The sequence below is a fragment of the Cervus canadensis genome, chromosome 1 (genome assembly GCF_019320065.1).
Source record: "Cervus canadensis isolate Bull #8, Minnesota chromosome 1, ASM1932006v1, whole genome shotgun sequence".
Classification (NCBI taxonomy): domain Eukaryota; kingdom Metazoa; phylum Chordata; class Mammalia; order Artiodactyla; family Cervidae; genus Cervus; species Cervus canadensis.
Genome location: NC_057386.1, coordinates 48,496,283 through 48,524,216, shown reverse-complemented (window position 1 = coordinate 48,524,216; position 27,934 = coordinate 48,496,283). Strand labels below are relative to the sequence as shown.

Here is a 27,934-nt window from a genome sequence, read left to right as displayed (position 1 = left end):
AAAATTCAGATCAAAGGTATTTTATGAATTTGCAACATGCTGGCTCACCTTTTTCTACTGGGATAAAAAATATATGCAACATAAATTTGTTATTTTTTAAAAATTACAACAGCTGGAAGTGTCTGTTAAACTCTTTAATGTAGCACCATTCACAGTGGGGCAAGATTCTTGATCTCAGGTGGGGCAGAGTTTTGAGTGTGGGTTTCATGGAATATATAGAAACTACCTGGATGATAAGCAGAGGCTGCTGAGTCAAGGTTCAAAAAATAGGGGCAGGTGAGATCTTGTTCCTCTTGCATTAGCTCCCTCAGGCACCAGCCATCACTTGAAGCAGGCATCCTCGGGAGAGCTGACTATGAGTTGGCAGACATCCTGCATCTCACCCACATCCAACCGGGAGATGAAGAGCTAGCTGGTCCTTCTCCTTCATGGATTTCCCCTTGTCGGAGACCTAGGGCACATATTCACGGGGAGGCTGCAGAGCGTCTGTGACCTGAGCTTTGGTGTATAATACCTGCCTGCCACCGTGCCCCGTTGCACACTCCATCATGGAGTCCCGGGACACCTTGGGAGCTTAGATCTGCAGGCAGCACGGCTTCAGATTTTTCTCCATGTCATCCATTTCCTCCGTGCAGAGAATGATCAGGAAGACTGAGTTCTCCAGCTGGTCCAACCGGCAGGCCTCCACTTTGCTAAGCCTTATGCTCACCATGGTGGCATGTAAACTCCCACATGCCACTGACGTTTTGTTCCTGAATGTTTCTCTAGGGCACCAAAGTGACACTGAGGATTTTCCAGACCATCAGTTGCTATGGGAAGAGCTCTCAGATCGGGAGGTACCAGCAGCTCACCCTGTAGATCTCACACTGATGCGCGGGGTGGGGCTGGGGGTCAGACTCTGGAGGTGCCTGTAGCCACAGCTCACTGGCCTTGCAAAGGGCTGCCCCCTCAGGGAGTTTTCCGTGTGTAAATATTTTTTCCATTCTATTTGCTGTTTTTTTCACTCTCTTGATAATGTTTTTTGAGGTACAGAGATATTTAATTTTGTGAAGTTTATCTATTTTTTTTTTCCTGTCACTTGTGCTTTTGGTATCACGTTTAAGAAACCATTGCTAAACCTAAAGTCATGAAGATTTTCCTGTATAATTTCGTCTATGATAGTTTTAGCTTTTAAACTTAGGTCTTTCATCCATTTTTGAGTTTATACATGATATAAAGTAAGAGTCTAACTCCTTTCTTTTGCATGTGAATATCCACTTTTCCTAGCACCATTTTTTGAAAAGACTGTCTTTTCCCCACTGAAATAGCTCCTTCATGGAAAGTCAATTGACCATAAATTTGAGGGTCTATTTCTTGGTTCACAATCTATTCCTTTAGTTTATATGTTTATAAGTCAATACCACATTGTTCTGTTTATTGTAGGTTTGTACTATAATTTGAAATTAGGAAACCTGAAACTTTGCTCTTCTTTAAAATTTTTTTTGGGGGGAGGGGACTATTTAGGGTTGCTTGATATTCTACATGAATTTTAGGATGGATTTCTCCATTTCTGAAAAAACTACTGTTGACACATCACTTTTGATACTAAAAAAGAATCAGTGTCACCTGTCCATAGTGGAGACTGGAGAAGGATCTGGTATAGAAGCAACTTGAGTCAATACTGCTCCGTGGCTGCCAAAGAATGAGTGACATTTTTGTTGTCGTTTAGTCGCTCAGTCATGTCTGGCTCTTTGTAATCCCATGGACTGTAGCCCACCAGGTTCCTCTGTCCGTGGGATTTTCCAGGCAAGAATATTGGAGTGAGTTGCCATTTCCTTCTCCAGGGGATATACCCCATTCAGGGATCAAAACTGTGTCTCCTGCATTGCAGGCAGATTCTTTACCACCAAGTCACCAAGGAAGCCCCGAATAACTTTGGACTCTGTTTAAACCAGTGCAAGAGGAGAGAGGCCCTGACACCTGTGCTCCACCCACTCAGGCCCACATTTTTCTAGAGGACTCTAGAGACCACAGATACTGTCTCGAGGGACAGGATAATATATACAGTGAACAGTCCTCAATTGAGGAAACTTGGGAGATGACTGGGTGGAGTTAGAGGAAGGGGTTGTGTGTGTGTGTGTGTTCAGTCACTCAGTTATGTCCGACTCTTTGTGACTGTATGGACTGTAGCCCACCAGGCTCCTCTGTCCATGGGATTTCCCAGGCAAGAATACTGGAGTCGGTTGCCATTTCCTACTCCAGGGGATCTTCCTGACCCAGGGATCGAACCTGCGTCTCTTACATCTCCTGCATGGACGGGCAAATTGTTTACCACTAGCGCCACTTGGGAAGGGGTTGTATGGTAACTTTCAAATATTTGGATGGCCCACCCTACCCAAACTTTCTCTCTCTTCTTCTGCCTATAAAACAAAAGCATCCCCTACAGATAAATGAAGACGAACAAGTGATCTGGAGCTAGTCAAGGCCATCCTGCTTCTAACCATTGGTGAAGTTTTAAACTGTTAGATCAGTTCAAATCTGTAACACCTTGGGAGGTGGTGAGTTCCCCATTATGGACAGTGTCCAAACAGGGCCCAGGTGATGGATGACTGATTCAGTATGGCAACAGGAGTCAATGACCCCAGAGACCCTTTCAGTCATGCAGCAGGGTTCATAAAAGATCCTGTCTGAGAGCGTGGCCCCCTTCTCCTCCCAGAGCCTCTTCTCTGTGACAGCTGTTGCAAGGAATGCTGGGAATGACGTGGTTGCCAACAGGAATCTACTTCAAGTGATGTTTCAATGTCACTTGAGAAGGAGGCAGAGTAACAAACAAAAAAAAGTTAAAAAGAAGAAAAATAAATAAATAAAAGGAAGCAGAGTGAAGAATTTCCCTGGTGATCCAGTGGCCAAGACTCTGCACTCCCAATGCAAGGGCCTGGGTTCCATCCCTGGTCAGGAAACTAAATCCCACATGTGGCACCACTAAAGATCCCACAAGCTGCAACTAAGATCCTGTGTGCTGTACCTAAGACTTGATGCAGCTAAATAAATAAACAAATATTTGTTTAAAAGGGATGGCAAAGTGATGGTCTGGGAACGGCAGACAGACGTAGGTCCCAGCTGGGGCTCTAGCTATACGGTGCTGGCAAGTTACTTTCTCTCTCCAAGATCCAGTTTCCTAATCTGTACAATGGGAAAATAATACTGACTATAACTGACCATATGCAAACTGTCTGCCCCCAGACAGTCTGGGGCGCCAACTCCCACAGCCTCATCCTCTTGCTTACAGACCTGGCCAATTATGGTTGCCTTCCCCTTGTCCACTAAGTAGATACGGAACCCTCAAAGGAGCCAGTCAGAGTCTCCCCAAGTGGTCTGCTCCACACACAGAGAGCCAGGCCTCTCTCTTCCCCTGGGATGGAGTGATGTGAAAGCCATCTGGGCCTCGAGTGCTTTGGGCGTCTTTCCTGTTTTGTGGGGAGAATGTGCCCGAGAGTGGAGCCAGTGCAGAAGAGAGTCAGGTTAAGACCTGGAGCTAATGAGAGACATCCTGGACTAATCTGACTCCCTGGATCCAGCTATGTCTGAAGTCCACTCCCGCTTTTATCAATTATGTAAGCAATAAATTCCAGGTTTGGCTTGAGCTAATTTGAGTTGGGCTTCTGTCAGCAGGAATCCAAAGAGGTTTCTGCAGAGTTGTGTGGATTCGGAGAAATATTGCCAAGTACCTGGCACTTAGGCAGGCATTTTGTGAGAGCCCAGCAAGCTTGGTTTTCTGCTGTAACCGTAATGGATAACAGGGGCGGATGGGAATGGTGTGTTTGGGACAAGTGAGTATGTGATTCCCACGGTGCCAATCAGCATTTCCTTGGCACAGGGGGCAATTTCCTCTCCCCTTGGGCCACAAAACTGGATTTCTATAACCACAGTCGCCCGCAGCCAAGCTCCCTATCCCACAAAGAAGCCCATCTGCGGTGGGAGATAATGACACCAACCCAACCCAAAGAGAAGAAATGACAGAGAAGGTCAAGAGTGTGAGAGCCGGGGACAGCTGTGTGCCCAGCCACCCATGTTCTGAAAGGCGGGCTGCCCCCTCGCCTGTTCTTCCAGGTACCACACGAGTCAACAAACTGCTCTTTTTCTTCAGCTTCAGCTGGATTTCTGTCCCTTGCCAGCAAAGGATTCCTGACTGACATGCCCAGAGGCCAGCTGAGGTGAGGCCGTAAAAGACCCAGTGGGTTGGCTCTGCGGCTGGGACAGTCCGTGCCTGGCTCCCGCGTGGGAAAGGCTGGCTTCCTTTCCTGTCAAGCAGCTCTCACATCTGGTGTCCCCCCGGAGGGGGACAGATAAGGCCGATGGCGGGCACTGATGTCACAGGCAAATGCCCGCTCCAACAGCCACCTCTCAAATCCTCTGAGTAAACTGTGGCCGTGCCCGTAGCCATGTTCTATCCGGTAGGTGGGCCAGTCGCAATGACTGCGTGGCCTCCTGCCCGGCTTGGGGGTGGGCTGGGTTCCCCTGCACCCCTGGTGGGTGAGGGTGAGAGCTCAAGTAGTCTGGGCTGAGCCCCCACGGCAGGTTTGACAGGTGGAGAAACCTGCGGGGCCTTGGCGACACCGCGGCACCCCACCCCCAGCCCCCACCACGTTCTGCCCCGGTGCCCAGCACAGCGCCCTCCATCTCTTTATTCAGGTGTCACTCACAAACTCTGAGCAGATGCTACCTGCCCGGCGTCAAGCTAGGAACAACGCAACAACCGTGAGCAAAATGAAGCTTACGCTCTAGTGAGGGGAGACAGTCAATAAAACAAGTTTAAAAATTCAAAATAAGGTAAAAAATTCAAATTTCAAAAATTCAAAAAATTAAAAATAAGTTTAAAAAGCATGTATAATATTAAAAATGACAACAAACAGAGGAAGGGAGGGAGAAAGTGGGGAGGATGAAGGTGGGTGACTATTTTTACAAAGGTCGACCAAGGACAGTCTCCAGAGAGACACTGGGAAGAGAGGAGGAATGTGCCTGATATGTTCAAGAAATGGCAAAGAATTGCTGATGGGAATGGAAAATGGTGCAGCCATGTTGGAAAACATTTTAGCAGTTCCTCCAAAAGTTAAACAAAGTTATCCGTTGAACCAGTCAAGTCCACTCCTAGCCATAGACCCAAGAGAAATGAGAACATGTGTCTACCCAAAGACTTGGGCATGATGTCCACAGCAGTATTATTCATAATATCCAACAAGTGGAAGCAACCCAAATGTCTATCAGTGGACGAGTGGATAAAGAAAATGTGGTATATCCATGCAATGAAATATTATTCAGACTTAAAAAGGAATAAAAGTGCTGATCCCTGCAAAAGACAATATGGATAAGCCTTGAAAATATTATAAGTAAAAGAAACTAAGTCACTGAAAAACAAGTGTTGTATGATTACGTTTATATGAAATGTCCAGAATAAGCAAATCCATAGGGATACAAGGGAGCTCGGTGGGTGCCAAGGGCTGTGGTCAGAGGTAACGACGGCTCATGTGTCAGGACTTCTTCTGGGGCTGATGAAAATGTTCAGGAATTGGATAGTGGTGATGATGGCACAACCTTGGGAATGTACTAAAACCACTGAATCATATACTTTAAAAGGATAAATTCTATAGCATTCAAATTTTAATCTCAATTTTTTAAAAGACGTTAAGAAATAAGGAGACCAGTGCCTCTGAGAGAGGGAGAATGATGTCTGGCACACAGCAGCGTAGAAGTTGCTCAGGGGGCTGGCTCAGTGGCAAAGAACCCGCCTGTCAGTGCAGGAGACACAGGTTCGATCCCCGGTCCAGGAAGACCCCACACTCCAAGGAGCAGCTGAGCCCTTGGCCCACAACTACTGAGTCTGTGCTCTAGAGCCCGGGAGCCATGACAACTGAGCCCATGCACCCTAGAGCCTGCGCTGGGCAACAAGAGAAGCCGCTGCAATGAGAAGCCCGCGCCCCGCAAGCAGGGAGCAGCTCCTACTCAATGCAGCCAGAGAAAAGCTCCCGCAGCAATGACGATCTAGTCAGCTCAGTTCAGTTCAGTTCAGTCGCTCAGTCGTGTCCGACTGTTTGCAACCCCATGAATCACAGCACGCCAGGCCTCCCTGTCCATCACTAACTCCCGGAGTTTACTCAAACTCATGTCCATCGAGTCGGTGATGCCATCCAGTCATCTCATCTTCTGTCTTCCCCTTCACCTCCTGACCCCAATCCCTCCCAGCATCAGAGTCTTTTCTAATGAGTAAAGTCTTCGCATGAGGTGGCCAAAGTACTGGAGTTTCAGCTTCAGCATCAGTCCTTCCAATGAACACCCAGGACTGATCTCCTTTAGGATGGACTGGTTGGATCTCCTTGCAGTCCAAGGGACTCTCAAGAGTCTTCTCCAACACCACAGTTCAAAAGGATCAATTTTTTGGTGCTCAGCTTTCTTCACAGTCCAACTCTCACATCCATACATGACCACTGGAAAAACCATAGCCTTGACTAGACAGACCTTTGTTGGCAAAGCAATGTCTCTGCTTTTTAATATGCTGTCTAGGTTGGTCATAACTTTCCTTCCAAGGAGTAAGCGTCTTTTAATTTCATGGCTGCAATCACCATCTGCAGTGATTTTGGAGCCCCCCCAAAATAAAGTCTGCCACTGTTTCCACTGTTTCCCCATCTATTTGCCATGAAGTGATGGGACCAGATGCCATGATCTTAAGTTTTCTGAAAGTTGAGCTTTAAGCCAACTTTTTCACTCTCCTCTTTCACTTTCATCAAGAGGCTTTTTAGTTCCTCTTCACTTTCTGCCATAAGGGTGGTGTCATCTGCATATCTGAGGTTATTGATATTTCTCCCAGCAATCTTGATTCCAGCTTGTGCTTCTTCCAGCCCAGCGTTTCTCATGATGTACTCTGAATATAAGTTAAATAAGCAGGGTGACAATATACAACCTTGACGTACTCCTTTTCCTATTGGGAACCAGTCTGTTGTTCCATGTCCAGTTCTAACTGTTGCTTCCTGACCTGCATACAGGTTTCTCAAGAGGCAGGCCAGGTGGTCTGGTATGCCCATCTCTTTCAGAATTTTCCAGTTTATTGTGATCCACAGTCAAAGGCTTTGGCATAGTCAATAAAGCAGAAATAGATGCTTTTCTGGAACTCTCTTGCTTTTTCGATGATCCAGCGAATATTGGCAATTTGATCTCTGGGTCCTCTGCCTTTTCTAAAACCAGCTTGAACATCTGGCAGTTCACGGTTCACGTATTGCTGAAGCCTGGCTTGGAGAATTTTGAGCATTACTTTACTAGTGTGTGAGATGAGTGCAATTGTGCGGTAGTCTGAGCATTCTTTGGCATTGCCTTTCTTTGGGATTGGAACGAAATCTGACCTGTCCAGTCCTATGGCCACTGCTGAGTTTTCCAAATTTGCTGGCATATTGAGTTCAGCACTTTCACAGCATCATCTTTCAGGATTTGAAATAGCTCAACTGGAATTCCATCACCTCCACTAGCTTTGTTCGTAGTGATGCTTTCTAAGGCCCCCTTGACTTCACATTCCAGGATGTCTGGCTCTAGGTGAGTGATCACACTATCATGATTATCTGGGTCGTGAAGATCTTTTTTGTACAGTTATTCTGTGTATTCTTGCCACCTCTTCTTAATATCTAATAATGACGTTCTAGCACAGCCAAAAATAAATAAATAAAATTAGTTTTAAAAAAAGTCACGCAGTGTGTACTTGTTGAAGTGACATAAAAGCGAGACTAATTAACCCCGTTGTGGCCCCCGTCTTTCCCCTGTGGGGAAGAGACCTCTGGATCCCCAAATGCTGAGAACCGGGAGCCGCAGCTCTCTGTGGGCCTGGTTGGTTCAGATTTCTCCACAGCTGAGGCTTCTCACTCAGCCCCTCCCACTCCAGGGGACAGACGGAGGAGCTCTGGGGAAGAAGCGCCACCTGATCCCAGGAAAAGACTCCTGAGGTGAAAGGAACCATCCCAAGCCCCATGATCTGCTTCATTGGACTGGTCCTTCACTTCCTCCCCCTTGTGGAACCTGCGCTGGGCCCTCTGAACCTCAGTTTTCCTGCCCATCACTGGGGGAAAAGGGAAATGAGCCCTCAGCCCTGGCCTGGGGCTTGATGCCATGAGAGGAGACCATGCCTTTGTGTGAGCGGGGCAGGAACTTCTAAGCCTCTGAACCGACAGCCTGGGGCCCAGGTCAGGGTCTGCTCCCCGCGTGCTGATGGGAGCTGCCAGCAGGGGAGCCCTGCGAAAAATAAGTTCCCCCCAGTGATCTGGGAGAGTGGGGAGGACTTGGAAAACAAGGCACTGTCCAGAAAGATGGGAAGGGGTGCAGGCTGGACGACCCTGGGTGTTTGGAGGTCAAAGTGCAATGACACGAGGCCGCAGAGATTCAGACACAACTGAAGCAACATATTAAGCCCCGGGGGCACCGTGCAAGGCCGTCAAGGTGGCCCCTGACGCCCTTTGCAGGATAGGCAGACGAGTCTATTCCAGAGACCCCCGACACTTGAGGCTCAAGGGGTCAAAGCCACAGAGCTAGAGGTGTGGCTGGTCTTATGTCTCTGCGGCTGCACAAGGTCCTTGCTCGTATTCACTTCCCTCAGTGTCAGCGCCTGGCAGCAGGACTAGCCAGAACTCAGGATGGAGGCAGAGAGGGCAGGCCTGGACCCCCGACCCTGGAAACCCCTGGCCTGAAACCGGCCTGGAGCTGAAGGGACGAGGCTCCAGGTCCCAGACTCCAAGCCGGGATGACTCCAGATCCCCACCTAGTGGTGAGAGGCGGGTACTGCCGCACAGACCACGCCGCTCAATGAGACAGGTCCACGCAGGTCAGCCGCGACCCACTCTCCACCAACAAACACGCCCATCCGGGCCTGGGGTGAGAGGGGCCCAGGAGAGAGGGGCTCTTAGGAGGCAGAGAAGGTCCCACCAGCTGACACCAGAGGGCTTCACTGCCCTCCGGATTTCTCTGTAGCAGCCTGGTCAAATGTCGGGACTCTGTGCTCCGCCGCAGACCCTCCAACACACAGGCCCCTCCCACCACCCCCTAGCCTGACCCCCAAGTCTAGGACACTTACCCCAGGCTCAGCGACTTGGCGGTCTGTCACCCCAGACGGCAGGGTCTCACTGGCCGAAGCTGGTCCCCAAGGTAGAAGGGGTCACCCAGCTCTGGTGGGCTCAGCCCTGGCTGCTGCCCAGGCCGGGGGAGAATTTGCCCTGCCCCCAGATGGCCCCCAGGTCCCATCCCCAGGCTCCTCCAAAAGGGCGCCTCCTCCCCAGGAGGAGGAACAGGAAACGAGCATTCACTGCGCCAGGCGCTGTTCTGAACAGCCCCTCACTTCAGCCTCTAACAACCCCGGGAGCTAAATACTATCATCTCCAGTTTGAAGAATCGATGGGGAGGAGTAAACTAATTTGCCAACGTCACCCCAGAGAATAAGACTCAGTTCAGTTCAGTTCAGTCGCTCAGTTGTGTTCCAGTCTCTGAGACCCCGTGGACTGCAGCACGCCGGGCCTCCCTGTCCATCACCAACTCCGGGAGCTTACTCAAACTCACGTCCAACTATAAAACGATGTGAGCGACATCTACTCAGGAGGGAGATGGCCGAGGGGAAGGTTCTAGGAGGAGGAAGTGATTCCAGGCAGGGGGCAGGGCATGAGTGTGAGAAGTCCCGGAGGCAAGGCCAGAGGGTTACCCCAGACCTGGGTAGATGGGCAGTGGGATGGAGGTGCGGGGGCTGGGCGGGGGGGAGGGGGGGGCGCTAGGCGGGACTCATATAAGCCCCTCTCCCAGGCCTGACCCCAAGAGCACAGGAAGACTTTGGAGGGCATCAAGTGACCTTATCTGTTCTGTATTTCAAGAAGGTCCTGCAGGCAGGAAAGATCAGTGGGCAGACACACTGGGAGACTCCCACTGGTCCTGGGCGGAGGGGCTTGCCCTGGAATCCGAGGATGTTTTTGGCTCAAGGCAGGGGTTCAGTGGCAGCAGAGACCCAGAGGCCAGAGAGCCCCAGAGCCCCTGGGGAAGGGTCACCCAGCGTGGCTGGAGAGCGGGGTTTGAGGGCTGGGAGGGCCCGTAGTCCATTCAGGCTGCTGTAACAAAATTCCAGACTGGGCACCTTATAAACAACAGACATTTCTTTCTCCCAGTCCTGGAGGCTGGAAGTCCGAAATCCAGGTGCCAGCATGCTCCGATAAGGACCTTCTTCCAGGCCACAGATGCAAAGGAGAGAGTCTCTTTCTCTTCTTCTTTTTTTTTTTTTAACTTTATTGAGATAATTTATGGGGTATCTTTTATGACAGCACTGATCCCATTCAAGAGAACCCGATCCTCACGACCTAAGCAGCTCCCAGAGTTTCCACCTCCTAATACCATCACTTTGGGAGTTAGGTTTCAACATGGACTTTAGGGGGACACAAATGTTCAGACCATACAGCAGCCTGGAGGCTTCTCCTGCAGAGGCAAGTCCTCAGGCAAGATACCTGCCCTCCCCCTGGGCCTCAGTCCTCAGAGAGAGAGGAGGCCCCACTGGCCCTCAGGGGCTGTCTGTAGTTGGCTCCAAGTGAACGTGCAGCTACTGATCCAGGGCCTGGCACACAGCCTGAAAGGACCAGGTATGGGCTTCTGGAGGGGGCATTTCATTCATTCACTCATTCGGTCACTCATTCAGCAAATGTTTTTTGCACTGCTTCCACGTGTTAAGCAGTTTTAGGTCTAGGGACCCAGAAATAAGCAAAGCAGACACCAGCGCTGCCTTGGGGGAGCCAGTGACCTCATAGGAAGTGTGTTAGTCACTCAGTCGTGTCTGACTCTTTGTGGCCCACCAACCGCAGCTCACCAGGCTCCTCTGTTCATGAAAATTATCCAGGCAAGAATACTGGAGTGGGTTGCCATTTCCTTCTCCAGGGGATCTTCCAGACCCAGGGATGGAACCTGGGTCTCCTGCACTGTTTACCGTCTGAGCCATCAGGTAAGCTCCTAGGAAACAGACCCTAAACAAATATGTCCCTTCCCAGAGGAAATGTGGCAAGGCCAAAAGGCGGAGTGGGAAAGCGCTTGGACCTAGCAAAGTGGGGCAGGGGGAGAACCTCAGAACTTCAGAGAGGCTGGAGCTGCTTTCTCCATGGAAAACCACCCCCACCAAGGGGGTGTAGGCTTGTCTCTATATGTTTGCATGCACGAATGTCTGTGTGGTAGGTACAGATATGTCTGTAGGTGTTTCTGTGTGTTTCTGTGGGCATTTGTGTGTCTAAGTGTGTTTCTCTGTATGTCTCTGTGCATCTGTGTGTGTGTGCAGGTCTGTGTGGGTTTGTGTGTGGTTGTTAAATGCATGCCTCTATGTGTATGTAGAACTGTCCATATATGTCTACATTTGTGTGTCCGTGTGGGGGGTTAGCATGTTACATCTGGGTCTCCACGTATGTGCATGCATGTGTGGGAGTGTCAGTGTGTGAGTGGCAGGGTGACCAGCTGGGTGACTTGCTAGGATCTAAAGAGTTTCTCAGAACTTGATCTATCAGTACAAACGTCAGAACTGTAGTAGACACAGTCATGTCAGAGTTGTGGGAGGCCAAAGCTGGGAGGGTGGGCAGCCCCTCCAAAGAGGAAATAAGACCCCAAAAATGATGATAACAGAGTGTGTGTGCTCAGTTGTGTCCAACTATATGTGGCCCCACGGACTGCCGCCTACCCGTCTCCTCTGTCCACGGAAATTCTCCAGGCAAGAGTACTGGAGTGGGTTGCCATTTCCTTCTCCAGGGGATCTTCCCGACCCAGGGATCAAACCCAGGTCTCCTGCATCTTCTGCAGTGGCTGGTGGGTTCTTTATCACTGCGCCAAAGTGGGGTAAGGCTAAATTAGAAGGGGGGTGGCCTGGACCGAGTGCCCAGTGCGTTGGGCAGGAACTCTCAGGGCTCCAGGAAGGAGCCCAGGCTTGGGGTTTGCCATGCCATTACCCAAGACTTGCTTCTTAGCAGCTCTGTAACCTTGGGCAGGTCTAAGCCTTGGTTTTCTCCTCTGTAAAATGGGGATGAGCATATCCACTGCCCAGCTGAGAATGAAATAAGAAAAGGCATGCCCAGCATGGGCACATGGTGGGTTTTCCACAGCTCCTCCCCTCGGGCTGAGGAGAAGGTGTGGTGGGGCCAGAGAATACCTTGTTCTCTAGGGGACGGAAATCAACAATGAGGAGAGCAAATGCGCCTGAGCTTAGCACTCGCTGGGTGACGCCACCTCTGCTAGGGTTTTAACCAGAGGAAGTCACTGACCCTTGTGGGGGGGGTGGGGGGGGAGGGACCCTGCCGGGCTGACATGAAGCAGGGCGGCCACCCTTCCCCTGATGTCCTGGTCTTGGGCTCTGAGCCAGGCTGCTTCTCCCATGGACACGTGGCCTGGTGGGCCACAAAGGGCACCCAGCCCCTTTGCCCTTTCCCAGCCCCGAGGCTGACTCTTACCCATCATCACTTCATCAGCTAACATTTCCAAGGACCAGGCCCGTGGGATTGTGTAAGAACTCTTCCTTTATTTACTGGATGGCTTGGGGGCACTTCATTTCACCTCCCTGAACCTCACTGTCATCAGCTGTGAAATGGGGATTTATCACGAACACCCTGCCAATGAAAAAAAAAGTAGTAAGAAGAAAAGGGGGCTTCCCTGATGGCTCAGATGGCAAAGAATCTGCCTGCAGTGCAGGAGACCTCGGTTCAATACCTGGGTTGGATCCCTGGGTTGGGAAGATCCCCTGGAGAAGGGAATGGCAGCCCATTCCAGTATTCTTGCCTGGAGAATTCCATGGACAGAGGAATTCTGTCCTGGCAGGCTACAGTCCATGGGGTTGCAAAGAATCAGACACGACTGAGTGACTAACACTTCACTTTCAGTGAAAGCCCATGCACAAAAGTGCTTTGACTGCGCCCCGCGCCCCCCCCCCCCCAAGCCTTCCTCCAGCTAAGGAATTAGCCTGTTGGGCATCCCAGGTCTGGGAGGCACCCTTAAACATGAGTACCTGAATGTGCTCCATGAGTTTCCCCTTGTTTCTTTTGAAGAAGTCGCAGTCAGCAAATAAACTGCAGTGCTGGGTGCCCAAACCACCCTCCATCAAGCTACGCCTCTGCTGCAGCTTGTACCAAGGCGGAATCTGGGTTGGATGGGGGAGGAACCACATCCCACCAGGATGCTGGAGGCAGCTGGAGCCAGCCGGTTCCGGAAGTGTTCAGGACCTGGAATGTGATTTCCTAACTGTGAATTCATTCTGGCCGCCAGCCCTGCCCGCACTCCCAGGAATCTCATCAACAACAGCCTCTGTGGATGACCCCTCCCATCCTCCAGGCTTAGGTTCCTCAAACCTTAAATGGAAGGTCCCAGCCTTTTATCTTTAGACTTTGACTGGGGGCTGGAGTCTTGGCAATGGGAGATCAAGATCACCTGGTCGCTCACTGACCAATTTGATTTTACTCCAAACCACTTATTTTTGGGAGGAGGATTTGGGGCCCAGAGGAGAAAGTCCCATTGTCTAAGGTCATTAGACACTGGAGGACATTCAGGTACAGCGACTCAGAGCTTGACCTTGTCCCTATCCTCCCAGCTTCAGTGGTAGATGGACATGGAGAGAACTACTAAACTTCCAGGGTTCCAGCCTCTCCTGGGTTACACTGTGTTGAAGGGGAAAGAGCCGGAAGCCGCCGAGTACACCGGCCGGGATCACACAACAAGTTGGCGAGTGTGTCCTGGCTTTCTAGCTGTGGACCCTTAGTTGATAAGAAGGGAGGTCATCTTGGGAGTGAGATAACCAGAGCACCTCCGGGGACCTTAAGCATCAAGTGGAATCAACCTTTCAACCCCGCCACCGGAATCAACTTGGGCCTCACACTCCTTCCTCCCCGTTCAAACCTGACCCAGAACCTCGGTGGCTTGTAAACTCAAGGGAGAGACTGTCAGGCTGACTCCTGGGCCCTCCTCAGTCCCCACCACTTCCCACTGGAACAGCGCAGACCCAAAGCCTCCCCAGCATCTGGCTCCCGGGCCGACGCGGGCAGGACCCTGGGGGAGAAGCTTTGCAAAGTTCTCCGGGGCGGGGCGTGGTGGCGGCGCTGTGCGCATCCTGCCCGACACCGCCCTCGACCTTGGAGACTGAGTAGGGGGAGGTGAGCTGGGGGAAGGCGCCTCGGGGGACCTCCAAGCGGGAAGCATCCTGGGTCCCGCCCGTCCCTTCACCCCACACCTTCGAGGGCCCCTCAGCGGGCAAAGCAGTTCGTCGGGCGCGCAACGAGACCAAGCCCATAGCCCCGCTTCTGAGACGCCTGGAAAGCGGTCGACCGGCGGCCTCCAGCTCCGAGGGGGATCGCGAAGGCTCCAGACCGCCTGGCAGGCGGAGGGCGGCCGGGCCGGGCCGGGCCGGGCCGGGGCGGGGTGGGCGTGGGGGGTGTTTGCAGGTGGGGCTTCGCAGGCCAGGGAACTGGCCCGGCAGGGCGGTCCCAGGAAAAGGGAAGAAGCCCCCCAACCCATCCCGAGCCTCGGGCAGTTCCATCCTCCTCTGTCCGGAGTTTCCTTCGGGTGCGCAGAGCGCCTCAATCTCTCAGCAGCCTGCGTCCATCCCCTGGGCCTGCGGCCCCGTCTCTGTGCGGATCTTGAGGCGGCTCTGGGTCCGAGGTAGGCTCCAGCCCCGGGCGGGCTGTCCGGCCGCCGCTCGGCCCCTGGCCTGGAGCGCCATCTGGTGGACATGTAGGGGGTTGCCACGGCCTGAGGACGCGGCCCGCTCCAGGTCCGTTCTCCGCCGAGAGCTGCGGACCGGGGAGCCGGGCAAAGAGGGGCTGCCGTCGGCTCGGGGAACCAGGTGCTTCAAGGAAGGAGTGAGGGGTAGGGCGAGAGGGTCCGCGCCTCTAGAGAACACAGAGGAGTTTTAGGGGCAAACCAAAGTCCCCGACGCGTTCCGGACAGAGACTGGAACGTATTCAGCGAGCGTGACCAAGCTGCCCTGCCAAGGGCGCGCGCGGGGCAGTGCCCAGAGAGGACCCGGAGCTCAGGCTCCATCCCCTTGGCCCCTGACCCCCGGGAGCGCACAGGTCTCCCCTCTGCTGCCCAGGCGGGAGCACAGAGCCCTCGGCCCCTCGCCGGACCGTGTACCCGGGCTGGTGCTACGGACTTTGGCTCCCAGGCAAAGGAGAGGACAGAGTGGGATTGGATTGGGGGTACTTTCGAAAGCCGAGGAGGAAGGCAGGCTCGGAGTTTAAACCTCGGTTTCACTGAGACTGACCCCTGAACCGTCCCTTTTACTGGGACTTGGGGAGGAGGACGGGTCGGGGCCTCGAGCTGGGGCTTTCACCTGTGGGGTGTCCTGGGGCGCGCATCAAGCTGAACGCACCCCTCTAGCTCCAAGGGGTTGCCCTGCATGGGGTACCTAGGGGAAGCGGGTCCCAGTTCTGCGCCCTTGGGGTGGGGTTGGGGGAGGGCCGGGCCACTGATGCTCAAGATTTCCTCCTAAGATAGGAGAATGACTTGAGGGCTGGGGAGACTTGGATTGACAGGAGAGCAAACGAAGTCCCTTAGGTTTCCCAGGGTGGCTCAGACGGAGACCCTGGGTTCGATCCCTGGGTGGGGAAGATTCCCTGGAGGAGGGCATGGCAACCCACTCCAGTATTTTTGCCTGGAGAAGCCCCATGGACAGAGGAGCCTGGCGAGCTACAGTTCATGGGGTTCACGAAGAGTCGGACACGACTGAGCGCCTAAGCACAGCACAGGTCACGCAATCCTTGCTGCCTAGCCGCTAGGGGTCTCATGGAGATGCCCCACCACCCCAGTCTCCAAGCTCCCCTGTGAATCACACTCCTAACCCCAACACCGACACGCACAACTCCCTCCCACACCCCCACCGTGCCAGCGCGCCCATGATGCCCAGATTCGCTCGTCCACTGGGGATCCTGCCGTCTAGGGCACCCCCCCCCCCGCCTCCGCCTGGTGCCAGGCCCTGAAGGGTTAAGGAGGCCTTGGGGGCACCGGAGCGGCGGGACGCGGGCGCCTGGGCTAATTGGCGACCCCGGGAACAATGGAGGCGGGAGGCGGGTGGCTTAATTGGGCCAGGGAGCGGCCCGGCCTTTGTCTGAGGCCTGACCGCGCGGGTTCCCGCAGCCGAAAGCAGGAGGCTCGCAGCTGGGACCCAGCGCAGGGCGGCGAGGGTGACCCCGGGAGGGGGACAGTGAGGTGGGGGCCGGCGGTGACGGGGGAACGGCTCCCCAGGCTGCGCTCGGGACCCCGGGGCGTCTCGGGGCCCTGGAGGATCACTCCACCCCGCTGGGGCGCTGCAGCCGCCCTGCGGCGAGAAGGCAACCGCCACCAGGCCGCTCTGCGCGGCCGTGACCGCGACCCTTCTCCCGGCCCGGGTCTCCCCGCGGGCGCGCCTGCGGCGCCAGCTCGGTGCTGCCCCCTGGCGCCAGCAGCCCACTCCGCAGCCTCTTCCCCACTCTCCTTGCCGCTGCTGCTGCTAAGTCGCTTCAGTTGTGTCCGACTCTGTGCGACCCCATAAACGGCGGCCCACCAGGCTCCTCTGTCCACTGGATTCTCCAGGCAAGAACACTGGAGCGGGTTGCCATTTCTTTCTCCAATGCATGCCTGCATGCTAAGTCGCTTCAGCCGTGTCCGACCCTGTGCGACCCCATAGACGGCAGCCCACCAGCCCGTGGAAGTGTTCACGGGATTCTCTAGGCAAGAATACCGGAGTGGGTTGCCATTTCCTTCTCCCCATTCTCCCTAGACAGTGAGAAATCAGAACAAACCCATGCGCCCCTCTTCAAATGTTAGAGACCTCCAATAAACATACTGTCCACGCAGGATTTTATTTGAGCTGAGAAAGCGGCCTTTCTGCCCCGCCCTGGTCCTGAACTGCCCTCCTGCACGCCCGAAGGTAGGAGGCAGGGAAACCCGAGCCCACCCTCCCCAGAGCCGGGACAGTCTTCTGCGCCCTCGCACTGGTTCACCGGCCGACACCGTCCCCGAATTCAGCGTGGCCTAGGGGCCGGCTCCTTCCCTGGAAGAGGACACGATTCTCTTCCTTGCAAATGGATGAGCCCACGAAGGTGTCCAGGGAGCCCGGAGGCCTGTTCTCCTTCACCCTTCCTCCGTCTCACCGTCCCGGATGTCCCTGGTGAACTGGAAGCCAGCGCCTCTCGGCCTCGGAAGTGCCCAGGTTGAGCAACCTGCTAAGCCAAGGCATCATGGACACTCACGCTTTAAATAGAGGAAGCAGCTGGGAAGGGGTGATGCTGAGGGATGGGTAGACCCCGTGGTGGTCTGAGGGAATGATTTGCCGGTCCCCCATTCCTTCCACTGCTAGGATCTGGGGCTGGAGACACCTGTCGGCTGGGTGAGGAGGGGAGGAGAGGCCGCCCTCCTGGGGCAGCAGCTGTCCTGGCAGACTCGGGCCACGGGGGGCGAGGCCTAGCCGCGACTGACACGGTGCGACTCCCCGCGCGACTTCCAGCTGAACCCACGATTGTACAGGGGGGAAGAAGGGGAGGAAAAAAGCCTCGTGAGCCCCAGTCTTCATACCCACCCCCACCCCCTCCCCCGACAGAGATGTAGATGATTTCCACCGGAGAACCTTTAGTCTAGACTCTGCCACTGTGGTCAACAGTCCTGATAGGAGAGAACGTGTTCTTTCAGGCGGTTCAGGAGACGGAGGGATGGAAAAGGATTCTAGGTTCGCGGTGTTTGGGGGACCATGGCCAAACCCCTCCTCCGGAGGGAGAGAGGGAGCGGGGAGCACCCGTCTTATCAGCCCCACCCAACCAGAGGCTCCGAAAGGAGCTGCAATTCCACGGTGGCGCGCGCCCCGGGCCGGGAGCCGGGAGGCCAGGCGCGGAGCGGCGGACGGCGGAGAGCGGCCAGCAGGGGGAGCCCGGTCCCCGGCCCGGCGGCGGCGGCGGCGCTGGACGCGCGGGGGGCTCGCGGCGGCGCGGCGCCTCCCCGCCCGCCCGCAGCCCGCGCCGGCGCCGGCGCCGCCGGGCCTCGCGGCTCCGCTCGCCGCCCCGCCGCCGCGAGCCCCGGGCGCCCGCCCCGCCGTCCCCGCCTCCGGTCCCGCCTGACGCGCTCGCGGCGCCCCCTTGCCCCGCGCGGCCCACAGAGCGCACTGCGCCGTTCACTTCGCATTGCAGCGTTTTATTGTTTTCTCGAGTTTTTGTCGTTTTCGTCTCGCTCCGGAGCGAAAAGTGAAAACCTGAGGTGGAGCCCGCGGGCCGGGCGAGCAAAAAACGCCCGGGCGCAGGGGCCGAGGGGTCTGGCGGGGTGGGAGCTTCTCCGGGGGTCGGGGCCCTCTCCCGCAGCCAAGGGCCTCCTCCCCACCCCCCAGCCCTGTACAATATAGATGCTCATGTAAAAGGAAAAAAATTATAGGCTATGAGTTAATCTCTAAATATTCTGTACACAGCAATGTACACCTTTGAATAAATTAATACCAATTTGCATATTCTGGGAACCTTAAAGCTTATTTACACAAATTACCATTTATTTCATAAATATCTTTTTATTCCCGCCCCCGGGGACTAAAGGCAGAAATGCCACTCCCTCCGCTGACCCAGGGGTGGGAGGGCCGCCTGTCCGGGAGAGAAGTGGAAGGACCAAAGGAACAGGCCCCTCTCAGCTCAAGTCTACACTGACTTCATCTTCACTGACCTCAGCTCCCCTCACCCCAGATTCTCCAGCAATGCGGGGCTCCAGGCTAGGGGGCTTTCCTCCCCTGACCTTCTGGCTCCCCAGACAGCCAGCCCCTGGCTGAGCCGGGGACGAGGCCTCCCCAACAGCGCTGTAGGAACCCGGAGAGGCCCCGCTGATGACACCTTGACACCGGAGCAGACCTGGACCAAATCCAGTGGCCCCAAAGCGACTGTGTTCCGGATTCCTTGTGAGGCCCAGGAAAGTGTCCCAGGCCCCGGCTGGCCTATCAGGGTTTCATTCCGGCTGCAGCCCGCTCTCTCTCCTTTATTTAAATAAATACCCATTCTGTGCTGTACACGTCCCAAGCAGCAAGGGAGGCAACCCAGGAGGCCTGCGCGGCGGCGGCGGCGGCGGCGGAGGAGCAGCAGCAGGGCGGGCCCCCTCACTTGGGCGACTCCCTGCCGGGGGAGAGGGCTCGCTGGCTCTCCAGCCCACTCACCAGTCTCTGAATGCTCTGCAGTTCACTGGCCGCCTCTTTGGCCGCGCCGCCGGGCGATAGGGCTACGCGGGCCGGGGCCCCCACTTTGCGGAGGGCCAGCTCCGGCAGCGGGCTGGGCTCCCGGCTGTTGCCGCCGCCTGCAGCCTTGGAGCCCTCCGCCGCCAGCCCGGTGGTGAGGAGGCTAGTGCTCGGTGGGATGGAGACCGGGATCTGGTAGGGGCTGAAGCGCAGGCGAGGCCGGGCACTGCCCAGAAAGGGGCTCCGGGACAGGGAACCGGCGGCAGCCGCAGCCGCGGCCGCAGCGCTGGTGGCTGGCAGAGCCGAGGCCGCCGCCGCAGCGGCCGCCATGTAGGTGTAGGGATAGGGGAAGAGGCCTCCGAAAGTGGGCATGGGGATTCCCTGCAAGAAACAAAACAAGACAAGGGTTAGGCATCCCGCCTGGAGTGTTCCTGGGGGTGATCTGGGTGCTGGCAGCAGGGCGACAACTGGGAATCCTTGCCCTACTGTTCAGGAAGACCTGCGCTCACATAACCTTGCTCCCCAAAGAGCGCAGGTAGGCATGAGCCACTACGCCGATGTCCAAACCCGGTTGGAGGGGAGCCCGCTTAAGGTTATGATTCCGAGAGGGCCCTACCGAGCTCTGTGCCAGGTATTACTCTAGGAGTAAGGGAAAGCCATCACAGGCTGCTGAACCGGCAAGGGCCTTGGAAGAAACAGGCCTGGCGGGGGGCCAGATGGCCAGCAGGTAACTTTGGCTGTGTTGGCAGGGAGGCGCCGCTCGCTTCCAACAGTGTCCTGCCCTGCCTTTCTATCCACAGATGCCCCGAAGGGCTGGAGACGAATAGGACGGGAGGAGCTTTGCTCACTCTCCCTCCTCTGCCACCTGCTCAGGGGTCTCCTGCCCAGGCCAGGAGAAGGCGCCAGATGCCAGTCCGTTTATAAACTAGCCTGAATGCAAAGAGCTCCCAGCGGCTCCCTAGTGTCAGCTGAAGAAGGAATGCTGTCTTTGCCTGTGGAAAGCCCAGTAGCTGGGAAACGCTGCACAGAACACCGCCTGCGGCCCAGCTTTTGGATTATCTGACCTTTGAGATCATGGAGTATGTGGGTATATAGGGAGGAGGGCAGGAGCTGACTGAGCTGGGCTTCCAGGGAGCCTCAGGCATGGCTCAGGCAGGGAGAAGGAAGAGAAGTAGCTTAGTCAGGGATGAGAAAATACCCTTCCCGAGAAGGTCAAGCCCTACTGAACATTCAGACTTGGCATCTCAGAGGAAGGAGGGAGACTTCAGATCTCCAAGGTTTTGTCTCTTTCTGATGGCCATAGGAAGATCCCCTGCAGGAGGGCATGGCCACCCACTCCAGTATTCTTGCCTGGAGAATCCCCATGGACAGAGGAATCTGACTGGCTACAGTCCATAGGGTTGCATAGAGACTGAAGCTACAGCACGCACAGTATGATGAACATAGGTGAGCGGCCCTGCCTCGAGAAGTTAACCACTAGCAGTACACCTAGTGATGCCTCCTGAGTGCCCTTGCCCTGGCCTTCCACCTGTTAACCAGGCTGTGTCTAGAAGTCCTGACTTCCCTGTGACCTCTGCGATGCCCATGCTCATCACCAGAATTTGTCTGAGGAGGAGGCATTCACATACACACAGAGTCAACCTTCAGGCAAATTAAACCTCCAGGCTCTGAACTCCACTTTCTGGAGGCTTCCTTACCAGCTCAGAGCCCCAGATATGTGATGCCAGTGCCTCCAATGCTCACTCCACACACCCCTGACACTGAGCTGTATTTAAAACTCATTTCAGAATCCCTTCCCCCACTTTAAAAATATTTGCTTCTGAACCGAAGGAGCCTTCTCAGACCTAAACTCCTATTTTCCTTCCCTTAAGATAAGATCTTAAGGGTTCAATTTGCCAGAAACCTCAGAGGGAAGAAAATGAATGTAGAGATTCCAAATCGTTCTACGGGAATATTCCACCCAAGCAACCAAAGAGGCCACTCTCCCCTTCCGATCTTCTTATTTTGCTGCTGCCCACAGTTTCATAAGCTCTCCCCTGGGAGCTCGGAATTTCGACCTGGGCCTGGAGGACTGAGATGTGTGGCTGGGGGAGTTGGGAGACTTAGTGTGGGGGAAGGAAAAGCCCCATCCTTTGTCCGGTTGCTTCCTGAGAGTCTGAAAGGAGCCTGAGACATCTGGGAGGTGGGTCAGTTTGGTGGTCAGTTATCCAGAACACACTGCAAATTCTCCTACTTTTTTTGTCCAGCCACTTTAGCCTTTCCGGGACTGACAGTGAGCCAGGGGTAGTTATTCATTCCCAAGGAAAATGTCCTGAGGCAGGCCAGGCAAGTGGACTTACAAAAGCTGGAGGCAGCCCCCGTCTGTCAGGGCAGAAAGAGTCTAATGGGTCCCAGTCAATTCTGGGGTTACAGGGAAGGAAATAGGCCCAGAGAGGGTCAGAGACTTGTCCAAGGTCACACAGGAGTCAGAAGCATTCTCCTGGCCAAATCCTGGACCTGGTCTTGGTCTCCCAGAAGCCAGGTGTGGTTCCGAGGGCCCATCGGGTCTCCCCAAGAGGGAGTCCTTGCCGGCTGGGAGCCCGAAGCGCCCTCGGGCTCTATGCCTTCTTCCTCTGCCCGCCCAGGGTTCCCTTCCCTTCCTCAGGCTGCTGCCAGCTCACAGGCCTTACCTGAGATGCCAGCATGTGCTGGGAGAGGTGGAATGGGAAGGGCCCAGCGGTGCTGGCCGCATTCCCCGCGGGACCCAGCCCGCCCGCGTCCAGCCCGGTGGCGGTCCCCGGCCCGCCGCCTCCGCCACCGCCGCCGCTGCCGGCCACCGAGGCTAGTAGGTGGCCCATGCCCATGGCGGAGAAGGCTCCGGGCCCCATGGCGAACTGTCCCGGGTGCAGGAAGAGCGGCTGGCCGGCCCCCAGCGGCCCGAAGAACTGCTGCCCGTGCAGGTGGCCGGAGAAGGCCAGGCCGGGCAGGTGTCCGGCGCCCAGCGGGGACGCGCTGTCCGTCTGCACCACCAGCGGCGCCAGGCCGGGCTCCTTGCCCTCGCCCGCCTCCTTGCGCCCTTCGTCCTTCCTCCGGGCTTCGGCGCGCTCCTTCTCTAGGCTCCGCAGGCCGAACGGGCCGTCCCCGCCGCTCTCGGCCGGCTCCTTGCCCCTCTCGGGGCTGCGCCGCTCCCTGGCGCGATCGGGTTCGGTCAAGCGAGGTGGGCTGCTGCTGTCCAGGGCGGGGCTGCGGCCTAGCGCCGGGCCCGCGCGCTCCTCGCCCAGCCGCTCGGGCTCCGGGTCACTGTCGGCGGCGCACGACTTCTCCTCGGCTGCGGGGAGAGAGGATGCGCGGCGTTACCGGCCCGGGGACAGAGCGCGAAGCCCGAGCCGGAGAGACGTGTGCAAGCCTGCTCTCGGGGAGACCACGTCGGAAGAACTCCTGGAAGCTCGGGGCAGTAGGGGTCACCCCATCCAATATCCCTTATTTACAGGGGGAGGAAAGTGAACCCGGCAGAGGAGGCCTTGCTGCCGCAGAGTCACGCAGCGCCAGGGCTCTAGCCCAGAGCCCAGAAGGATCGGCGGGCCACCAGGGACCGCACTCAGGGGAGGCCTGGGGTCGAGGCCCGTCCCAGACTCTCCCCTGACGCTCCCCCCAGGCCTTCAGTTAGCCAGATGCTGAGCAGCGAGCCAGCCCGGCGCCCGGGGGACACCCTCCCCGTCTCCTCCCGGCCCGACCCGCACCTCTGGCCCGGTGCAGGCGCAGGGGGCTGGGCGCCGTCCCCGGAGAGGGCGGCGGTTCCCGCGCAGGGGGAGGCTCGCAGGACGAGGCGTCCGACTCCGCGCCGTCGCGCTCCGGCTTGCAGTGCTCCTCATACAGGCGCAACGACGGCAGCGTTAGCTGCTTCCTGGGGATGAGCCGAGGGAGCGGGTCTGAGCGCCGCGCGCCCTCCGGCCCCCTCCTCGTCCTGTTCCCCCCAGGCGCCCGCCTCCAGGCCAGCCCGCGCACCCTCACCTTTTCTCCCGCCGGCCGTTCCCGGTGTCCCGGAAGCCTTTGGCAAACGGGTTGTTGTCGATCTTAAGCTGCGTGATCTGCGGGGACCGAGGGGGCGGCGCCAGGTCAAGCTGTGGGCTCTTCGAGCCTGGCCCGGGGCACCTGGAGGTCAGAGGCTGCCCGCCCCAGAGGAGAGCCCCCGGGGAGGGTACCCTGGGTATCCGCCCACCTGGGCCGGGCCGCTCCCAGCCACAAGGCAAGGTGAGGTCGGCGGGCGGACCTCGACGAAAGCGACCTCCAAAAACTATATTCGAGGTATAATCCCTCGACTTGCACACCCAAGCCCAAAGCTGTGCACCCCGAGTGGAAATCTGTCCGGGCGAGTATGCAAGCCCACCCAGCCATTCGAGTTAAGGGAACCCGGCGCCTGAGCAGGAGCACACGGACAGCAGAGCACACCCAGGTCAGCAGACACACATGTAGACAATCACACGCACGGGTCCGCGCACACCCAAGTACACACAGACAGAACAAGCGCCCAGGGAATCAAACGAATTAACGCGCCTCCACACGGATTCAAGGCACTCCAAATGGTGCACGCATATACCGGCCCAGGACAGATCGGTTCACGGTGACAGAAAAAAAGAAAAAAAAACAAAAACGGCCGGCAGGACACTCTGACACTGTCCTTCCTCCCAGAGTGGTGCACACGGACATGGGTCTTAGCAGGGGGGTTGCCTTGCCTCTCTACAGGGAGGGTGTAGAAAGATAGCAGCCAGGAAAAGCCCTTTCTCTTGAAGGAAACGCCTCCAAGCATATCCCAAGGGGTCCCGGGCCTGAACTGACCCAGAGAGGGAGTGGTGACTGACACCTGTCCCCCTCTGGCTCCCCCAGGAGAGGGAAAACTAGGCCCCGGGTTCCTAGCAGCCGGAAAGCCTGGGCAGATTGCCTCGGGCGCCCTCTTTTCATTTAAATTCCCATCCCTGAGCCAAGAAATAAACGAATAAAACGTAAAAATGTCAGCGAGGGCCCGGAGTCTTTGCTAATTGCTAAGTAAACATCCCCACCCCAAGGAGCGCCCAGCTGTTCGCGCGCCCCGGGGAGCGTGTGCGTACGTGTCGTGGGCCTGGGAGAGAGAGCTGGGGGGTTTCGCTGGGTGCTGCGCTACAGATGCGAGACTGGGGGCCCGGGAGCGGATCGTGAGGGTGCGGGGTGGGGGGGGCGTGCAGGCGGCCGCGGGCGGGTGTGAGTGGAGGGTCGGAGGCCGCCCGAGTGGGACGGCATCGGTACCGGGACTGGCCCCACCGCCGGCCCGCGCACCTTGTCGTTCTGGTAGGCGGTGACCGCGATGAAGTCAGTCTCGGGGAACACGTAGGTGCGGAACGTGCTGTAGGGCAGTTTCAGGATGTCGTTGGCTCGCACAATGTGGAAGCGCGGTTGGTACTTGTGCATGGAGTTCAGGATGGTCTGCAGGAGGGCGAGGGTCAGCCAACAGCCCCTGGCCTGACAGCCCCCCGGCCTGTCTCCCGAGCCTTTCTATTCTCTGGGGACCGGACCTCTTTCCATTTTTCTGTCTCTCTCACCGTTCTGCCTTTCCCACCTCACCCCCAAACCTTCCCTCCCCTTTCCTGTCTTCTCTGCTCCTTATCTCCCCATATTAATTTTTCTTTTTCCCCCTCTCGATTTTCTTTATCACAGTTTCTCTTTCCAGTTAAAAAAAAAATTACCCCAGCTGAAAACCGAAATAAAATAAAACCCGCTACCACTCCACTCTTAACTTCTCTTCCTATTCACGGCTAAGCCCCTAGTAAACCCGGGAGAGAAGACTGGAAGCTTTGAGGCCTCACCGACCTGCCCTACCTCCGATTGGGGTAGACCCTTTAGCCCCATGAACTACCCCTTCCCATTCACTGGGGCCCTGGCTCAGGCAGAAATTCCCTTCTCCCAAGTCAGGCATCTCCCCGAGGGAGGAGGGAAAGGTTTGGAGGGAAATTGTTTGAACTTTAAAATCTCCTCCTTTGGGGATGGGGATGGAACGGTCTTGAGGAAGGGTGAGAACCGAGGTCCTGGGCGAGGCTTCCAAGCTCAGACCCCAATGACCAGCGGCTCCACAACCCACCCCAGCTGCACCTGCCTCCTGCTGGACTCCAGAAGGGAGTTTGGAAGGCCTGAGATTTTGAGTTTGGACAGTGAGATTGGGGGCAGCCTGGAGCTTAGTGGCCACGAACCCCAACTTTCTCCAGGCTTGCAGAGCAGAGCCTCTGCGCCCAGGCCCAGCTGGCAAAGGCCACAGGGCAGTGATCTGGGCAGGGGCACTCTGGGGGTTCTGCGAGCACTCCCCTATGGGGAACCCTGGGGTCTCCTCCCCCCCCCACCCCCGCAGTGCTAGGGGCAAAGTCTTCCACCCCCATCAGCTCTTGGCCTGCACTCACGAAGCCGTGTTTGTCCGAGATGTTGTTGGTCAGCTTCAGCTTGTGGAAGGCCACCGGCTTGGCCATCCACTGCTCCCCCGTGGCTGGGCTGTCCGGGTGGATGTACATCCGCTTGGGCATCTCGGGGTCGGCCTTGCCTGCCACCATCCAGCGGGAGTTATGGAATTTATACCGGCAGTCATCAGCGGCCACAATGTCCATCAGCAGGATGTATTTGGCCTTCTTGTCCAGGCCGCTGACTCGCACCTTGAAGGGAGGAAACATCCTTCTGCAGGAAAGGGAAAGAGGGAGAGGTCAGGGAACCCGCTGGATCTCGAAGACCCCTCTCCCCTGATGCACGCCGTTGCCTGGAGCTTCACCACCCATGTTCCCCTGTGGTCCGTGCTCTGCCCTCTTAGGAAGGTCTGGGAGATTCCATTCCACCTGTGGTGGTTATTCCTAGGAGATCCCATTTCTGCCTGTCAAGACCCGCTCCTGTTATAAGGCTTGCCCTCAGCCCTATGCTCAGATCTAGTGACCCCCTTTTTCTCCCTCATCTGAGATGAAAGCCGAGCTCCAAGAAAGAGATCCAGGGCCTTTGTAAATATACTCGCTTCTCATGAACCTCCCTGAAATTCGTTCGTGGGAATATATCCACTTAGGGCCGAAGCTCTCAGAAGTGCATTCGGATGTTTGTTTGGGCGAGGAACTGGGTTACAGCAGCGGAACAAGGACCCTGACCCTGAAGTTCGGGCGAAGAGGGTGAGTGAGCCCGAGGCCTGGATTCTCCACGTCTGAGCTAGAGGCTTGAGCGGTTGGCGATTGTAGCTTTTCTTCCGGCTTCAGGGCCTAGGGAGCCGTGTGCCTCCGGAGCTCCTGGTTCCTCTGCCCGGACAAGGCTCACAGGCCGGGTCAGGCTGCGGCTGGGCCGGCTCGGGGCTCGCCGCGGAGAACGGCCGCGACCGGCGGGAACCAGAGGGCCGGGCTGGGCCTAGCGGGGGTGAGAGTCTCATTCCGGGCTCCGGGGTCGGAGGAGAGTGCGGGAGACGCCGCATCTTCGCGGAGCACCGAGCCAGACTCGCCTCCGAAGCAAGAGAGAGGGGTCTCGGGGCTGAGGAGCTGCGGCCGAGACCGCTGAGACCTTCCAGGGCCGAGCCGCGGGGCCTCCTCGGCTTTGGCACTCTGAGCGCTGGGGGACTATTCTTCAGGAGTACGTTTTCGTTTTCATTTGGGAGACTTCGATGCTCCGCGTGTTTAAAAAAAAAAAAAAATTCGTTCGGTCCCGAATGAGAAAAGTCAACTTGCTGGTCTGTGCGTGGCTCGGGGGCCGGAGCCGCGAGCTGGGAGCCGCGGGCGGAGGGCTCGGCGCTGGTCGGTGCTGTCGGATCCCCCTCCCGCCCACCCGCGCGCCCTCCGGCCAGCCGGCCGCCCTACCTCCCGGACTTGGTGATGACCATCTCGGTGCCCAGCTTGTGGAACTGGTCCCACAGCTCCTTGGCCTCCAGCGTCACCTTGGGGTCGTCCTCCACCTCGTCCTCGGGCTCCAGGCTCTTAAGCGAGCGCAGATGAGCGGCGGGCGGATGCGGGCCGAGTGCCGAGACGTGCAGCCCCGCCTCGGCCGCCGCCGCCGCCGCGGCCGCCGCCGCCGCCGCCCCCGCCAAGCCCGGGTCGGGCAGCGGCTTGGCCAGAGCGCCGGGCGGCAGCGCGAGAGCCGGGAAGAAGGAGGGCTGCGCCGCCGCCAGGAAGGCGGACATGGGGAAGTCGGCCGGCCGTGGCGCGTGGAACGGGTGGTAAGCCATGGCGCTGGCCGCCAGCGCCGGCTCTCTCATCGGGACATCCGGCCCAGGCGCCCGGGGGCCGGGGCCGGGGGCGCGCGGCTCGGACCCCCGGCCCGGGCGGCGGCGCGCACGGAGGAAGGGCGACCCGGGTGGCAAGCGCGGTGGCGGCTCCTCCCGGCTCCCCGTCCGGCGCACGGCGAGGGACGCGGGGCGCTGGGCGCGGGGGCGGCGGGGGCTCTGCGCGGGGCTGGGCTGGGCTGGGCCGCTCCGGCGCCGGGGACCACGCGCGACTGGTTAGATCTTGTCGTGATCTCTGGAAAACTGTGACTATCTCACATGTCCTGCCCTGCTCGGATCCCCTGCGCTAACGAGCCAGGCCCCCCTTGATTGCTGATTTTACGCTTTTTGGACCAATTGTGGGTCTCCGGGGGCGGGGTTTTGACAGCTCAGGCCAAGCTCGGAGCGGGAGGGGGGGCCCGGGGAGAAGGTGTCGGAAGCCTCAGCAGTAAGAAAACATGTCAACAGAATAAAATATTAACCAATGACGGGCCAGCGGGCCCCGAGACCCCTCCCCCTGCCCCGGCCCCCACCCCGCCGCCCGCGCCCACGGC

The 27,934-nt window shown here is 57.0% G+C and overlaps 1 protein-coding gene and 1 pseudogene across 3 annotated transcripts; both read right to left on the bottom strand.

Moving 5' to 3' along the window:
* Window positions 1–172: 172 nt before the first annotated feature.
* Window positions 173–13,102, bottom strand: LOC122436580 (annotated as a pseudogene).
* TBX2 (T-box transcription factor 2) lies at window positions 12,507–27,934 on the bottom strand. 3 transcript variants are annotated; one of them, XR_006272061.1, is made up of 9 exons: window positions 26,980–27,933; window positions 25,567–25,834; window positions 24,455–24,601; window positions 23,156–23,232; window positions 22,885–23,048; window positions 21,835–22,472; window positions 19,148–19,546; window positions 13,010–13,223; window positions 12,507–12,614 (listed from the first exon to the last, which is right to left on the bottom strand). XR_006272061.1 is itself a non-coding variant. In XM_043482218.1 (8 exons), the coding sequence occupies exons 1-8, from the start codon at window positions 27,372–27,374 to the stop codon at window positions 16,995–16,997; spliced, it is 2,286 nt and encodes a 761-aa protein (XP_043338153.1). In that variant the 5' UTR covers window positions 27,375–27,934; the 3' UTR covers window positions 16,814–16,994. The 3 variants fall into 3 exon arrangements, 2 of the variants coding, with proteins under 2 accessions (XP_043338153.1, XP_043338160.1); XM_043482218.1 differs by lacking the exons at window positions 12,507–12,614; window positions 13,010–13,223 and adding an exon at window positions 16,814–17,192 and having other exon boundaries at window positions 26,980–27,934; XM_043482225.1 differs by lacking the exons at window positions 12,507–12,614; window positions 13,010–13,223 and having other exon boundaries at window positions 18,138–19,546; window positions 26,980–27,926.

Coding starts and splice junctions, on each gene's coding strand:
- TBX2 (XM_043482218.1), bottom strand. CDS start 27,374: ATGAGAGAGCCGGCGCTGGCGGCCAGCGCCATGGCTTACCACCCGTTC. Junction 25,835..26,979: donor GTCATCACCAAGTCCGGGAG/GTAGGGCGGCCG, acceptor CCTTTCCTGCAG/AAGGATGTTTCCTCCCTTCA. Junction 22,473..22,884: donor GCGCCTGCACCGGGCCAGAG/GTGCGGGTCGGG, acceptor CTCTCCCCGCAG/CCGAGGAGAAGTCGTGCGCC.